This window comes from Gadus chalcogrammus, chromosome 4 (assembly GCF_026213295.1).
Source record: "Gadus chalcogrammus isolate NIFS_2021 chromosome 4, NIFS_Gcha_1.0, whole genome shotgun sequence".
Classification (NCBI taxonomy): Eukaryota; Metazoa; Chordata; class Actinopteri; order Gadiformes; family Gadidae; genus Gadus; species Gadus chalcogrammus.
The window spans coordinates 9,248,848-9,265,370 of record NC_079415.1 but is presented as its reverse complement, the minus strand read 5'-3'; the positions used below and the strand labels follow the sequence as shown (position 1 = coordinate 9,265,370).

The 16,523-nt window shown below is 38.3% G+C and overlaps 3 protein-coding genes across 3 annotated transcripts; all 3 read right to left on the bottom strand.

Moving 5' to 3' along the window:
• Nucleotides 1-54: 54 nt before the first annotated feature.
• On the bottom strand, nt 55-5,118 carry scai (suppressor of cancer cell invasion). The gene is made up of 5 exons (XM_056588762.1): nt 4,778-5,118; nt 2,636-2,760; nt 1,886-1,981; nt 1,204-1,290; nt 55-393 (listed from the first exon to the last, which is right to left on the bottom strand). Exons 2-5 carry the CDS (start codon nt 2,740-2,742, stop codon nt 291-293), a joined length of 393 nt encoding a protein of 130 aa, XP_056444737.1. The 5' UTR covers nt 2,743-2,760; nt 4,778-5,118; the 3' UTR covers nt 55-290.
• Nucleotides 5,119-5,461: 343 nt separating this feature from the next.
• On the bottom strand, nt 5,462-10,536 carry LOC130381204 (serine/threonine-protein phosphatase 6 catalytic subunit). The gene is made up of 7 exons (XM_056588673.1): nt 10,334-10,536; nt 8,986-9,081; nt 8,666-8,731; nt 8,323-8,464; nt 8,154-8,233; nt 7,749-7,958; nt 5,462-7,146 (listed from the first exon to the last, which is right to left on the bottom strand). The coding sequence occupies exons 1-7, from the start codon at nt 10,406-10,408 to the stop codon at nt 6,898-6,900; spliced, it is 918 nt and encodes a 305-aa protein (XP_056444648.1). The 5' UTR covers nt 10,409-10,536; the 3' UTR covers nt 5,462-6,897.
• An 85-nt stretch (nt 10,537-10,621) lies between these two features.
• LOC130380523 (SWI/SNF-related matrix-associated actin-dependent regulator of chromatin subfamily B member 1-A-like) lies at nt 10,622-14,601 on the bottom strand. The gene is made up of 5 exons (XM_056587759.1): nt 14,566-14,601; nt 14,174-14,364; nt 13,281-13,292; nt 12,535-12,666; nt 10,622-11,937 (listed from the first exon to the last, which is right to left on the bottom strand). Exons 1-5 carry the CDS (start codon nt 14,599-14,601, stop codon nt 11,898-11,900), a joined length of 411 nt encoding a protein of 136 aa, XP_056443734.1. The 3' UTR covers nt 10,622-11,897.
• Nucleotides 14,602-16,523: the final 1,922 nt, after the last annotated feature.

Below are 16,523 nucleotides of genomic sequence, written 5' to 3'. Positions count from 1 at the left end.
ATTACAGAAACACACCGCCAAATACACCCAACAACAACAGAAGTGGTACCAAGTGTTGCAGTGAATTTGCAGTAAGTCCAATAAATGCTGCGCGTGTGGGGTCAAATTGAAGAAGATGCTTTCTTAATTTGCTAATGTTTTGTGTATTGGCATGTGTATTCATAAGTTGCAGTGTGTTGAGCTCTCGGGGCCATCATAGTGTTGGTATGTGGAAATAACAACATACATATTGGAATTCATTTTATTCATGCATATGTTTCAATTGCTAAAATAAATAAATCGTGTTGAACTTACCGGTCTTCCTTGTTGACCTGAAAGTAATAGGAGCGCTGGCGGATGGCGGAGTAGAAGGAGAACGCCTCATTCAGGTAACTGGTTTCTGAGGTACGAAGGCTGCCAAGCAAGATTGGAGAGAGAAATGCTTGGCTTTATTTGTGGAGATGGTTTGGTTTTTAATTCACAAGTGCATCAAAAAATATCTGACAGCAACCATCTGGACCTGATATTAGTCTTATTATTTCATCCCAAATAAGTCTGATCTTGTTAGAAATACCGAGAAAAATGCAAAAAGGTATTTTGGTACATTAGATATTTTCAGACAGAAGTGTATGAAAATAAACAAAAGAAAACAGTAGCTAACTCTTTATTCCCCTATAGTGTTCCATTGCAGAGGACCGTTTTTAGATTAAAGAGTTTCTCTACATCTACAATTTCTATTTGGTAAATGGTTCAATCTAAAAAAGTACTTAATGAGTGGATTAGTGAAGGAACATGAAGAAAGTGGAGAATGAAATTACCAAATTAGTTAGTTCAAGCAAAGAAAAAACAAACTTGCTTTTTAAGGCTGCAATTGCATGCAAATTGTATACAACCAACTTGGGGTTTACTGCCATGTTTAGTCTTGATAGCTCAGGATGCTGGCATGTCTGTTCCCTTGTACAGCACTTCATCTTCACATTATAAAGAGCACCAGATGTCACTGGATAGGGACTTTTGGCGGAGTGGGCTCAAAATCACTGAAAATGCATGTACTTGTGTAGAGACCCGCAGCATTTTTAAAGTGCCGTGAATTAATACTAGTAGTAATAAATATTTGCATTTGTCTTTAGAGATGTACACCTTCTTTGCTGCTTTGTGAAAATCACACTGTTTTAAGACGGTCAACACAGGGTAATAAATAATTCAACATATCAGATTCCTTACTAGTAGTGGTAGTACAGCTGACCGATTTTGGATGCCACCTCCCCAATCTGCCATCTCTTCAAGCCATACCGACTGTCCAGGACCTGCCTGCCCAGAGACCAACAGTAAGGACAAAATAATGAGAATGAGGACATTCAAGTCACCGAAACGCTCGCAAGGTACAGAAAGGCTGAGCTCCCAGGAGCCATCGTTACTGGAGAATGTTTTTATTTTTGTCATATAGTTATCTGGAGAATGCAATCTATCTTCATCTACTGGATCACTTGATTGTCTTTAATGATCCGAGTAGGTATACTTTCTATTCTGTTTATTTTCATTGTAGATTAAATGTGATGTTTTAGGTATGCATTGTTATCTGGACGCATCTTCTCAATCTTTTGACTTAGTTGGCTTTACTTATTCCTTCAGAATTGTAATCCGGTCCAGAATTTGGATCATTGTGACATATATAGAATAGAAGTAGAGTGGTACAGTGAGTGCATAAACTAAGTCAAATCTCTGAAACCACTCCATGGAAAACTGTCTATTATAAGCAGTGTGCTCATTCTGATGGGTGGGCACTGGGGTGGAGTTTAACTGTGTATTCGGTTTTAAACCAGACCCCCTGAGCATGACTTCCGGCATACAATCCCACTTGGAAAGGACTACAGTACAGAACAAAAAATGATGAGTTAATAGTGACCTGTGTTGCTGTTGAAATTTCCACAACTTTGTATACACGTCAAAGGTTCGTCCGAAGTAGGACTGCCATTGTTTGTGGCCGTATTGCGGAAGATCCCTGTGACAAAACAAACAGGATAGGAACATCAAATGACAGAATGCCGCAATTCATTGTGCTATTCAGAATACTGCGAATACAATACCATTGAATATAGAATAGACAGTAACCTATTGAAGTCACCTAGACATATTCAAAGCTCCGACTTATATTCCCTCTGTGTGGCCTTGTATACAAAAATCTCTACAAATTAAGGTCAACAACTCTTAGGTAAACATTCAGACGGTTCAAACAAATAAAAGCGTTGAACCTGGTCTTTTCTCGTAACTCGAATTCAAAATAAATGTTGATGGTCATTATCTGCATTGTCATTAGCCCCCCATCATGCTAAGGAATAGACGCATTCAAAGTAACGCAAGATGCTTTGGGTAAAGCATTAGATAAAGACTGAAATATAACAAAACATGCAATGCAAGATCGACAACTACAATTTGAGGAATATACACATATATATATATATATATATATATATATATATATATACACACACACAAACAAAAACATAGACAGCCTCACGCTGATTTCTTTTCTACAAAAAAGAATCTCACTTGATATCAGAGTAACATATTGAAGACTTTCAATGTTTTTTGCCATTGGTTTTTATTGGTGTGGCGTTTTTGCATGGCAGATGAGGATGATGGAAGAAACACCTACCTAAGTCCATTGAAGAGCTGTTTGGACTTGTCCAAAAGATAGCAGAAATCTGTGACCGTCTTCCTTTCACCTAACGGGATATCATCCTCAACCTCAGCTCCAGTCATGACAGTCAATTTTCACACCTGACAAAAAAGAAACATAGGAAACATGAAAGACATTGCCTATCCCCATTGCCATGATTGCAATAAAACCGAGGCTTAGCAAGGCTTAGCATGTAAGCATAGGCCTACATGTACACAACATCAACCTAATAGACTTATAGCAACTTCACGTAACAATTATACTCTTATCACATATTTCATATGTTATGTTAACACTTTACAATAAGAGTAAGTTAATTAACATTATCTACATGATCTATCATCAGCATCTTATCTATCCAGCATTAGCATGGAGGTTTGGGTTCACCCTATTGAATATTGAAATGTATACATTTATTTGTTAACATGAACTTACTTAGTAAACATGAACACCATAAGTAAATGATAACTTGACACATAAGTTAACTGCTAATTAACTGTTCGTTTATGCTTATTACCGACATAGCTAATGTTAATTTTATTCCCTTAATGTAAAGTGTTAACCGATTTGATATGAACAAATCCATGTATGTGATAGAAGCTGTGAGGTCAAAACGACTTGAGTGTGACAATAAGTGTCACATACAGAAAGCACAGTGGATTAATGCATTTATTCATCAACCCAATATAGGCAGGGCAGGATGCTAAATTGTTGGTGCCCTAATTAGGCCTAGAAAGTACAGAAAAGAAGACAGTGTGAAGAAACCTGCGTCACATTGTCACCTCTTTTAGGTTGACCTCAGATGCCCTAGATTACAAATTTCACTGTAGCTCTAACTTGCCGTCCGCTCGAATGGATATGCAATCAGGTCAAGAAACCCCATCGTTTCATCTTAAATACCTAGGCACTGGGAACTTCAATAAATGTGGATGGTAATACATAGTAGGACTATTGGAGAGATGCTATATTGGTGAGACCGTTATGATGACGGTGGAGAATTTCACTTTAGTTAATTTTTTCTCCAATACAGTATTGTGAACTGGTTAGGAAAACAGTTAAGTTCATAATAAATTATTCTCAAAGTCTCAAATGAAGGATATTAAGTCCTATGTCCGGTACTGATGTTGAATGAATACATCCCTGAGCTTAGAGCAATGAGTCACAGAATATATAAAAAAAAGATATGCGGGTATCAAACACGCACCCTCACACACATCATCGTATTAATTGTGAATGCTACAGCTTCTCATTTACTGTAGATGTTTTATCAGTTTAGGGGTCCTTAGAAATATACCAGAATGCCAACAGTTTACCAGTATAAAGAGGTTTTGCTGTACAATTGCAATCACGTTCAGATTTTAAATAAATCTTGTTTTTGTTTCTTAATGACTGACTGAATCACGTCATCAAATATCATTGCAAAGGACATGTTACACATCACCCCCAATGATGCTCAGATTTTTTTAATAATTAGTATAGATTTCTGAGAGGAGATCTCTGATACCATAGTTATAGTAACGATGGTTTACATTAGTAGTGAGTGACTAATAGTACCAATAAGGGACGTTGTCCAGTTAGTATAGTTGTGGGCTACGTCCTTTCATTATTCATTCATCTTTTCGGTCTATGTGAATGCTGAGCCGATTTTTACACACTTTGTGCAAAACGCGTTTTTCCAAATAGCTAAATATTTTCCGACTTATTATACAAAGAGTAATACAACAATATCTCTATATTTTCGTTTTGATTTGAATAACAATGGATTTTGCCAGTGGCTTCATTGCATGACAATGAATGGGATCCTTTGCCCGTGTCTCCACCAGCCTTGCCTATTTCGCGGTAACGTTACATTTGTACTGCAGTGTTCACCAATTAAGCAATACACACAGGATGGAAAAATGAATAAGAGACAGTACTGGCATCCCACTTTCTTTTTGTCTCAGTCACTGAGCTTCGACCGCATCAAAAGCACATACATCTGAAACACAGAAATCAACCTGCAGCAAAGAGAATAAAACGCTGGTCATACATCATTGACCGCACACAGCTAATGGTTATTTTTCATTTAGTTACTAATGAATCTGCAATATTAACCGGGTCTGCTTTTGAAAACCTTACCTCGCTAGCCTGCTAACGTTAACGAACCGAAACGGGTCCTTCTCAGAAAATTGTACAAAAGCTGCGCCGAGCTTTACCGATGGTGTGTAACATTCTTGGAATCCACCCTATGGCTAAACAGTTAACCTTGGTGCATAACGAATTGTCGTAATCCGATAAATGCATATGATTTTTGCCTTATGCAATTATTGTCCTCTGATAATGTCACAGCCGAGACCGCTGCCGCTGAACGACTGTGAGTGTGAGGTGGTCTCCAGTCTCTCCACCGTAGACTGCTCGGCTCTCCACTAGACTCCACGCAAACTGCCCAACTGCTTCCGGGTTGAGTCGTTTTACGCAAGCCAGGCTCGAGCCATTGATAATCGTGACGGGAGGATGGACGGTTGGCTCCATCCCAAATCCATACATTCGGAATTTCCTAAACACGTTTTTACTTGAAAGCACGTAGCACTGGGCAACGTTTCTTTATATGCTATTATCAATACAAAAATAGACAAATAAATAATAATTAAACTGCCAGACACATATAGCCTAGTTGTATTATATTTCAAATTAAGCTGTAATTGAAGCTGCTTGGTGTCCACTATAGTTAGTACATTCATTAATTATATGCATTATTCGGACGCTTCCCAGAAAAGCGAGATTTTCATGACATAGGCTATGTTTATTTGTACATCGAAATTACAAAAAAAAGGGTGAATTATAATAAATGTATTATTTTTGACGATTATAGGCTTTAACACCTCTGCTTACCAATACAAAACAGCATAAACCCTCTGGCCCATGGACCCATGGATATACTAACAACCTGTAACAGACTGTAGTTCATATGCTATAATGTAATGGAACCACCTATGGCACGGTGTTGTTGGGATTAGTATGGAACTCGCTTTTTTCATATTCATAACCTTTCCTAACTTTCAGGTTTGGTGTGATCAGCTATTACAAGCCGTTTTAGAAATCTGTCCACCTATGATGTGATAAGGGGCAGATTTCCAAAACGGCTTGTAACGGCTAATAACACCACACCCTGTGACATGTCACGGGACCTTTAACAGTAACAGTAACAGTAATTAGATAAATTGATAATTCATACACTATTGATCTTGGGTTTTACTTGATGTATACTTGAAGAGCAACCTATAAAAAATTATAATTATTTGAAATATTCAGTGCCATCAACTGAATACAGGAGTCCCCAATTGTATTAAGGAACCGTTTATTACAATTAAAAATGTTTGAATAAAATACGATGCCAAGATATTTGTGCAGTAAACTAAAGCTAACCTTTACCTATGGCACTTTCCAAATGTAATTACAATAAAATGTTGATATAAATAGGCACACAACTGTTTATACAAAGGAACAGGGGATAAAGAGCAGAAGAAACTCCAAAAAATATTGTCTGTACATCTATGATTTATTTTGTGAATAAAATGAATCAAAGTAATATCTGTATATGATTATAGTGACTCAAGTAGAACACATTAAATAAAAGAAAAAAACTTTTGGAAGGCATGTTGTCGTAGCTTTGTTTCTTCCTCCCCCCCCCCCCCAACTACTAAAAACTTTGTTATTACAGCAATACATTTCCTCCCATTTAAGACACATTTTGTTTAATGCTAAGTTCTTAAAAAGCCACCATCAAATTAAACCAGTAAAATTATGGAGGTCACAAAAACAAGAAACAATTCTTTTTTGCATGTCTGTAAACTGTAAAATAATTTATAACGGGAGTGATTATGTAACTCCAAGTTCAAATTACCACTTGAATGTTACCAATGTTTGACAAAGAAATTATAATTTTGTTAGCGTATAGCCAATAGATGTTGAGTAATAATTACAAGTACCTTAATAGGGGAGACATTTTATTGTACTGCATCCTGTTTTGTGTTGACCACAGCCTAAAAGAAACCTCAGAAAGATGAACCTGAGGCATTGACCCAATGGCTCCATAAAAGTTATTGAAACTCTGTTGCATATAAATGAATTTGGTTTAAGCTGAATCAACATAATGTGGTTGGGGCAGAAGTCATGTTTACTTTCAGCAAGAAAAAGAACCCAAAAAAATAAACGCTTTGGAGAATAGAGGATAGAATAGAAATAAATGGTCTCCTAAATTAGAGAAAGTACGGGGTTGTTGTTCGAGGTGGTATGACCCGCTCAGAGTCCGGTACAGCCCGGAAGAGCTTCGGCTCTCGCCTGTTCACGTCCTTAAACACCATGATGGAAGCAATGTTTCCACAGCGGTAGCAGTAGTTGGGTGCGGACCATACCGTGACCAGCTTCTCGTCGAACATGAACTTGTAGCCCTCGTGAACGAGCTGATGTGCGCGGCATATAAGCTTCAGGTTGTTGATGTGAACAAACTGTGGAAGGGAAAGAGGTTGGGACAGCATTTCAGTATGAAGAAATTGTGTTATTTTACCAGACAATGGAACAATTGGTATACGTTGTGTTTGGTTCCTTTATTAATTTCAGTCAAAGAATTTGTTATTGGCAATTTCCAACTCTTAATTCTGCAACAAAATCGCGAGCAATTGTTGTTTTTGCTCATTAAATAAGCCCATGTCTGCCGGTTTTTTAAAGCCAAGGTATAATTAATTAAGTATTATTGGTTGTTTGGGGTTTTTTAAGCTCTTTTTTTAATGAGGTCAATTTAGGCATTTGATGAAATATATACATTTTTTAAAGTTTATATCATATCCGATATTACGGTTGTATAAAATAAGTGATCTATTCTTCTGAAGCACATCACACAATGTTCTGCGTTTGTATATTGAATACAACAGGATCAACCAGGTCATAACAGACAGCATGTCAACAACAATTTGGCGCAGCAGGTGTACCCTTTTTAAAATAGTTGATTTCAATAAGTGGGGTTGGGCTGTGCATAGCGATGAATGACAGGGAAACAAACTGCACACATTAGCGTCTGATACCAACAAATGGTGCGGCCTTAGGCCTTTACCTCGTTGGTGACCTTGGAGCCAAACAGCCAGCCGGCGCCTCGGGGACTGATGGCCCAGGTGTCCACGTCCTCTGGGTCGGACCAGACCAGGTCGCAGAAGGCCCCCTTATGAGGAATCTCCTGGTTGCGTTCAATAGTGCGGATCTGGTCCAAGGTCTTGATGTCAGGAGACAGGCCACCATGAACGCACAGGATCTGCTCGTCTATCAACTACAGGAAAAAAGGAGTTAGGAGGATTCTTATTTTATTTTATCTACGCATAAAAATTGAAACAATTCAACAGAGAGCTATCGTTAACAATTAAATAAATATTTTTTGAGTCAAATATATTAATATAGGTATTTAAGTTAAAGACTGGATTGGGTATTTTTTTTTATGCAATGTGTGTGTCTCGGATCAACTCACAGCTGCCACAGTTAGCATGTCAAACACTTTTGTGCAATATCGCCATGCGTTTGCGTTTCCATATTTTGTTTGGCACTCATCTGAAAACGTAGAACAGAAATTAAAAGGTGACTACAAAAACATTTTAACCCGATAAGAAGTAGCAAACCTTATCAAATGTGAGACCCACCATAAAATCCATACACTTGTGTTATCTGCCTGCTCTCATGGTTCCCCCTGAGAAGAGTGATGCAGTCTGGCCACTTTGCTTTCAAGGCCAGCAGATACGTAAACGTCTCCAAGCTGTAATAGCCTCTGTCCACAAAATCTCCCTTTCAGAGAAAATAAACAGATTCAAATCCACGGACGTTGGAACATTCCACGAGTCTGACAATTGATTGAATGCATCAAAAAAAAAAAGCCATAAAATGTATCATGCAAATTAAAGTTAGATATGCGAGAGGTATTTGCAAACCATTCTTACTACGGTAATCATAATCATAACTGGAGAGATGAAGATCTCAAACACTCACCATGAAAATGTAATTTGTGTCTGGAACTTGTCCTCCAGTCCTGAACAGCTCACAGAGGTCATAAAACTAGTTGTGAAATGAAAAACAATGGATTTATTTGTAGTTAAATCTTTAAAAAATGAATAATAATAATGTACCAATTATTTTGTTTTTATATATGGTTAGCCTTTACATGAGAATATTGCATTAAATGATAGAAAATAAAGGATAAAATGCCATCAACAATGGCTAAATGCTTAAGTGGGAAAACTGGGGGTTTAAATATAAATAAAGAGAAACTATATACTGTATCTCTGTATGCAAGTCAAAAGCTTCATTACCTGGCCATGGATATCACCGCAAACGGTAACAGGCGTAGAAACCGGTTGGACATTAGACTCTTCAAGCAGCAAGTCACATACATAGTCACACAGACGCTGAAAAGCACAACAGGAGAAATTCCTTATGAGTTACACAAATCCACAAACTATTTTTCACGGACAAAGCAGCGGTCCTATAAAATAACAGGAAACAACATTTCTGGAACATTCCATGATGGTTCACTCACTGTTCAATTAAAAACGTATAGTGGGACCAATGCTCCCACCTGTCAAAGTGGGTAGTGCACTGTATGTATAACAGTAAACAATTCTTCAGTTAGTTTGTGTCACATGAAAGTAACCATATGCTTTCACAATAGTTTAATCCTCTTTGAGTATTTAAAAGACAAGACAAAAGACTCCTTTCTGTAGATCTATTCATGTTAAAATATACATACTTAATGATAGTATGATCATGAGGTAACACTTAATTGGCAGTTCTTGTTCAAATATGTAATATTTGATTATGAAAAAAAATTAAGCATTTGCTTTATAATGCCTCTGATATTGTTTGTGTTTTAGAATTGTTCTCGCTAACTACAATGACACCAAAGATGCCACTTTCACCAACTAGTTGCCAAGGTGAATGAAGCATAAATTACAAATAATTCGACAGTTCAACAGAATGTGTGGGGATCAATATCCTCAACCTTTCGTTTAAACTGTTCCAGCCATTAACGTTGCCGAGCTATGTTTCCATATATTCTCGCTACAAGTTGTGGTCTTCCTCGATTGAACAGACTACATTACATTCACTCATGTGTTCTACCCCGTCAGCTGGGTTTATCCGTATCGACATTGCAACACAGAAGGAAATAGCGATGAGTGCACCGATGCTTGATGATATAACGACAGTCTACACACTAACACGTTCAAGGAATCATCGTCATGTATATAGCTACACTGATTTGAGATTCTAGAGCTCACTATTTAGACTATGTCAAATCACTATATAAGCTGCAATTTGCAAGTATAATGTGAAACTAAACATAATTGATCATTGGTCGGTCTGGAAATGAAGCGGCCTAACAGTTAGCCCTAACGTCCCCTTCTTTGCTAGCTAGCTAATTTCGCCTGCTTCCTCAATATCAACCCCGTCTGTATACCGCCACAATTCAAGTCAATTGTAATTGTTGTAATCCGGGACATACAAGAAAAACTATCCTATTTTTAATAAAATAAAATTACGTTTCTTTAATTGAAGTGCACTACTAACGAGACACTTTAGCTATCTTAAGTTGCTCTGCGATTTCAAATAAAAGGGAGACGTACTGTTGGCAGCCTACTATAACCTGCTTCAGTCACTCACCTTAAGATCATTTTCTGGCAAGTATTTGCAGTGTCTTGCTATTTCTACATACTTATCCAAATCTAGGGGCGCCATAACTATAGCAAATAGCCTATATGTACTTGGTTGCGTTCTAGCGCCCTGATGCTAGTTATTTTTCTTCTTCAGCGCCTGTTCTTCTTTAGGTTTTACTGAAGCGCCATCCGCCATAACACGGTATACTGCCCCCCGCCGTTGTGTTGCCGTAATGTACTATACAATACAGTTCGTTTACAGTAATGTATGCAAGCCAGTGAAGTCACAAATAAAAGTAAGGATTCATTTAAATTCTTCAAAAATAAATAAATCAAAGCTGTTATTTACAGTCTATGAGAAGGACTCTGTTAAAAGACATCCAAGGACCACCTCCGTTTTAGAGCTTAACAATCCTGAAAGGAGGATACCTCTTATATATCCCAGTAGAATATAATAGGCCACTGCATTGACGAACTTGATCTAACACGGCAACTAACTGGTGTTAAATTAGTTGCCATAACAATCTTTTGATTGAAAAACCAATACATACAGGAAGCTTTATAAACACATTGTTCACCTTCATATGCCTGGGAAAGGGTTGAATAAAAGGATTCTTTCAATATAAAATAATACAATCTGGGTTTGTGAATTTAGTCCACCTAACCTTTTTTTACAAACACATTTCAAGTAACTTTTTTATTATAAAAAAAACCGACACTAAAAAAAATGAGGAAAAGAACGGATAACAGTAACATCAAATACGTTTACATACTGTATGTCAAGTTTAACACAATTAGCTTAAAAGACACAATTGGTTCTGGCCTGATATTTTCTATCAGTTTTACCAACTGAATAAAATACATCAGTCTGCCTACATCTGTCACAAATCAATAGGTTTTTATATAGTATGCATCCATCCTGATTCAGACACCTCTTAACTTGACCAAATTGCAACACAAATCATTTTACATGACCAGTAGTGAGTGAGGCAGGTGTGTATGATTTGGCTAATAAAACTGTAACAGTCAACATAATGCTAAGTAAACGCCACCTAAAAGTGGTCCTAAATTAGATAACCCTTCTATACTGTGCAGACTTCCGTAGCCAAATCAGTAAAAAATAATGAAAAGTAAGATACATTGAACCACCACTGGAATGCCCCTGTGTGTGTGTGTGTGTGTGTGTGTGTGTGTGTGTGTGTGTGTGTGTGTGTGTGTGTGTGTGTGTGTGTGTGTGTGTGTGTGTGTGTGTGTGTGTGTGTGTGTGTGTGTGTGTGTGTGTGTGTGTGTGTGTGTGTGTGTGTGTGTGTGTGTATGTTTAGTGTATGTTCATGTGTATGTGTATGTGTGTTATATCATACAGGCTGCATCAGCAAACGTGCTGACACTCGACGCCGACATTCATTTATAAACGTCGTGCTTTTCGGGAACGCCCGAATGTCTCATCTTCAGCCGTCCTCAGGTGGATGACCAGGGTGTGTGGTTCAGTGTGTGGAGCGGTGCGTTCAGAGTTAATGCTTTGTTTTGTGTCCATTCGAACCAGGTCCTGTTCCAGGAGAAGCCTGACCATCCTACCAGGATGGAGCCGTGTTGGCCAACCGCCGCATGCGTCTGAAAGGAAAGGTGAACAAACAAGGAAATGCAGAAGGTTTAGCTCAATGCGTTTCAGTAGCATCTTTCTGAGAATACCTTGATTAATGCGCTTTTCTTAAATCACCACAAATATTATATTTATATATTTTTTAATATTAAGTAGTATAATCTTGTTCAACTCAACCGTATCCAAAGGTTTTTGAGAACATTCAGAGTTCATGAATGATCATCTAAAAAAAACATGACAATTTAAGATCTATAATTTGAGTGTAGTTTATTAGATATGTTACAGCCATTTGTCAGATATTAGTCAATTTTAAGTGCTCTGTGAAATGGCTTTTGTGGTTGACTGTGCACCAGCCTCTTTTTGAGAAAATTCAGATTTCAGACCATTCCCAGCTTATTTCCAACCAATCAGGGCATCTTTTCCCTGATTGGGTAGGGAATCCCTCTTGCCCACCTAGACATAGGTGCGTGGAAACAACAATACTCGATGGCTGAGAAACATAGCCATTGTGCTGTTGTCTTCCCTCTTTCCATCACTCAAATCTGACCTACAGCAGTTTTAAGTGAATCGACCTTAGACTGACCATTACATCAACACGGGAGTCATACCTTGTGTTCCTGTCTTGGTCTCGGATCTTCTTCTCCATTTCTGCATCAGTCAGGGTCTCGAGCAGCGGGCACCACTGGTCGGCGTCCCCTGTGTTGCGTATAGCGATCTCCACAGTAGGCAGTGGGTTCTCACTGTGGGAGGAGACCATAGGACAACAAGCAGATCAGATTCCATAGTCCGGTACAAAACTCAGGCCTTGCTGAATATATAAAATACATTCAAATGTTTCTTCTATTATGCTTGCACAGAGAATACCGTTATTCACAACTTGAAAAAAGTAATATTACAGGGTTTTTGTTTTGACCAACCGATGACTTACAGATTAGATTACAGACAACTATTTGCCGCTTGTTAAACTTCAATGTGTCCCCAAACAGTCAGACTCATCCTAATATGACCATACTCGTAGGCAGGTTAAGACTAGTTGTTTCTTTCACTCTATTGTGTCAGTTTCGTTAATCATTAGCAGTTAGTTGGCAAATGACAAAAGGCGTTAAGGGGACAGCCGTCGCAGCCTTATAGTCAGGCAAAAAGTGCTTCATTTCTGTATATAAACTTTGAGCGGGCCAGTAAAACAAAAATAATGCGGGGACTGTGCAGTGCAGAAAAAATAAAAAATAAGATGAAAGATAGAATTGTAAAAGTACTCAGCTTCCCAGGGCAGTTGGTAAAAGAGGATGGCAGAGGACTAAACTTTTGGGGTACGGGGTAGGGAGGGAGTTCAAGTAATCGTAAGCATATTGACCTGAAATCGGACCTAAAAAGGAACAAGGGTGGAAAGAGAAAGCAAAACAAAACATATTAGCAACATAAGAAGCAGTGGAGGAGGTGATGTCTTGAACGTTTACTGTTAATGTTCCATTTGTTATTCACCAGCCATTTCTGTTAAATAAAAAGTGTTAAAAGACTCTCCCAAAGATCTATCAGTTCGAGGAGGTCAGTATTTGTACAAACCACTAGATGGAAATCATTGTAGGGTAAACACAAGCTTTTGTGTTTAATTAAATTAAATTAAATATAATTGCAGTAAAGCTTCTAGCGTGGTTGTGGCTATTCGTTTACCATGTACAGTCTTTTTCTTTTTTTTTTTTAAAGCTTGCCTCAACAACGATTAGATTCCTTGCTAAACAATCTTTTTAATTAAAGGGTTAATAAACATTTCAGTAACTCCAACAAGCTCCATGCTAAAAATATTACACGCATTTCCTTCCAATTGAGTTGCAGGACTGGAAGAAAATTTGGGGAAAACACTAGCTTTGGAACTTGCACATGTGAAACAGCTATGGCAAGACAATGGTTTAGTATACAGTCCGAGTAGAGTTCTACACACAATTCCAAAATGCACTCCCTGACGCACCAGTAACCCATAACACACTAGAAAGACATTGACATCGCCTTTAGTAACCAGTTACACACCCTCTAGAAAGATAAGAGTGACCATACCTTTATTAACCAGTTAAACACCCTCTAGAAAGATAAGAGTGACCATACCTTTATTAACCAGTTAAACACCCTCTAGAAAGATAAGAGTGACCGTACCTTTATTAACCAGTTAAACACCCTCTAGAAAGATAAGAGTGACCTTACCTTTATTAACCAGTTAAACACCCTCTAGAAAGATAAGACAGAGAGTCTTACCTGAAGGCGTACGTCCTCTGGTGCCAGCTGAGCTGACCTCGGATGCTGTAGGCGATGGTGGTGACAAACTCTCCACCAAGACCCAGCTCCGAGCACAGCTTTAGGGCAAAGGTTTCGGGGGAGTTGTCCCTCTCGGACATGTCCCACTCGAACTGGTCCACCAGAGAGATGTTCCCCACGTGGATGTTCAGCTGTCATCAAAAGATTTGAATTAAAATAAAACACAATGTAGATGACCACCTTCGGACAGATCTGATTCTTTTTTGATGATCCAATTCCATTTTTACATCCGATCTAAATAATAGTCCAGCCCATTTTAATTCTATAGGTCTTAATCACAGTTCAAAGTATCAAAGGGGATATATCAGAGCACGGAAAACCTTTTTCCTGACTATCAAGGAAGCCAAAAGAGCAGAGAAAGGACACATGGATGGATTGCATGGATCCCACCTTGCATGGACCATTATTTGGCCCATTAGAAGAGTCTAAACTTAGATCAAACTTAGACTAAAAGTCTAAGTTACCGATAGTTTATTTTGTTGACCGAGCTCAATCCACCAGGTGGAGTGAGCTCGGTCAACAACATAAACTATCGGTAACTTAGACTAAAAGGCTAAGTTACAGACAGTTTATGTTGTTGACCGAGCTCAATCCACCTGGTGGATTGAGCTCGGTCAACAAAATAAACTATCGGTAACTTAGACTTTTAGTCTAAGTTTGATCTAAGTTTAGACTCTTCTAATGGGCCAAATAATGGTCCATGCAAGGTGGGATCCATGCAATCCATCCATGTGTCCTTTCTCTGCTCTTTTGGCTTCCTTGATAGTCAGGAAAAAGGTTTTCCGTGCTCGATATATCCCCTTTGATACTTTGAACTGTGATTAAGACCTATAGAATTAAAATGGGCTGGACTATTATTTAGATCGGATGTAAAAATGGAATTGGATCATCAAAAAAGAATCAGATCTGTCCGAAGGTGGTCATCTACATTTGTTTTATTTTAATTCAAATCTTTTGATGACAGCTGAACATCCACGTGGGGAACATCTCTCTGGTGGACCAGTTCGAGTGGGACATGTCCGAGAGGGACAACTCCCCCGAAACCTTTGCCCTAAAGCTGTGCTCGGAGCTGGGTCTTGGTGGAGAGTTTGTCACCACCATCGCCTACAGCATCCGAGGTCAGCTCAGCTGGCACCAGAGGACGTACGCCTTCAGGTAAGACTCTCTGTCTTATCTTTCTAGAGGGTGTTTAACTGGTTAATAAAGGTAAGGTCACTCTTATCTTTCTAGAGGGTGTTTAACTGGTTAATAAAGGTACGGTCTTATCTTTCTAGAGGGTGTTTAACTGGTTAATAAAGGTATGGTCACTCTTATCTTTCTAGAGGGTGTTTAACTGGTTAATAAAGGTATGGTCACTCTTATCTTTCTAGAGGGTGTGTAACTGGTTACTAAAGGCGATGTCAATGTCTTTCTAGTGTGTTATGGGTTACTGGTGCGTCAGGGAGTGCATTTTGGAATTGTGTGTAGAACTCTACTCGGACTGTATACTAAACCATTGTCTTGCCATAGCTGTTTCACATGTGCAAGTTCCAAAGCTAGTGTTTTCCCCAAATTTTCTTCCAGTCCTGCAACTCAATTGGAAGGAAATGCGTGTAATATTTTTAGCATGGAGCTTGTTGGAGTTACTGAAATGTTTATTAACCCTTTAATTAAAAAGATTGTTTAGCAAGGAATCTAATCGTTGTTGAGGCAAGCTTTAAAAAAAAAAAAGAAAAAGACTGTACATGGTAAACGAATAGCCACAACCACGCTAGAAGCTTTACTGCAATTATATTTAATTTAATTTAATTAAACACAAAAGCTTGTGTTTACCCTACAATGATTTCCATCTAGTGGTTTGTACAAATACTGACCTCCTCGAACTGATAGATCTTTGGGAGAGTCTTTTAACACTTTTTATTTAACAGAAATGGCTGGTGAATAACAAATGGAACATTAACAGTAAACGTTCAAGACATCACCTCCTCCACTGCTTCTTATGTTGCTAATATGTTTTGTTTTGCTTTCTCTTTCCACCCTTGTTCCTTTTTAGGTCCGATTTCAGGTCAATATGCTTACGATTACTTGAACTCCCTCCCTACCCCGTACCCCAAAAGTTTAGTCCTCTGCCATCCTCTTTTACCAACTGCCCTGGGAAGCTGAGTACTTTTACAATTCTATCTTTCATCTTATTTTTTATTTTTCTGCACTGCACAGTCCCCGCATTATTTTTGTTTTACTGGCCCGCTCAAAGTTTATATACAGAAATGAAGCACTTTTTGCCTGACTATAAGGCTGCGACGGCTGTCCC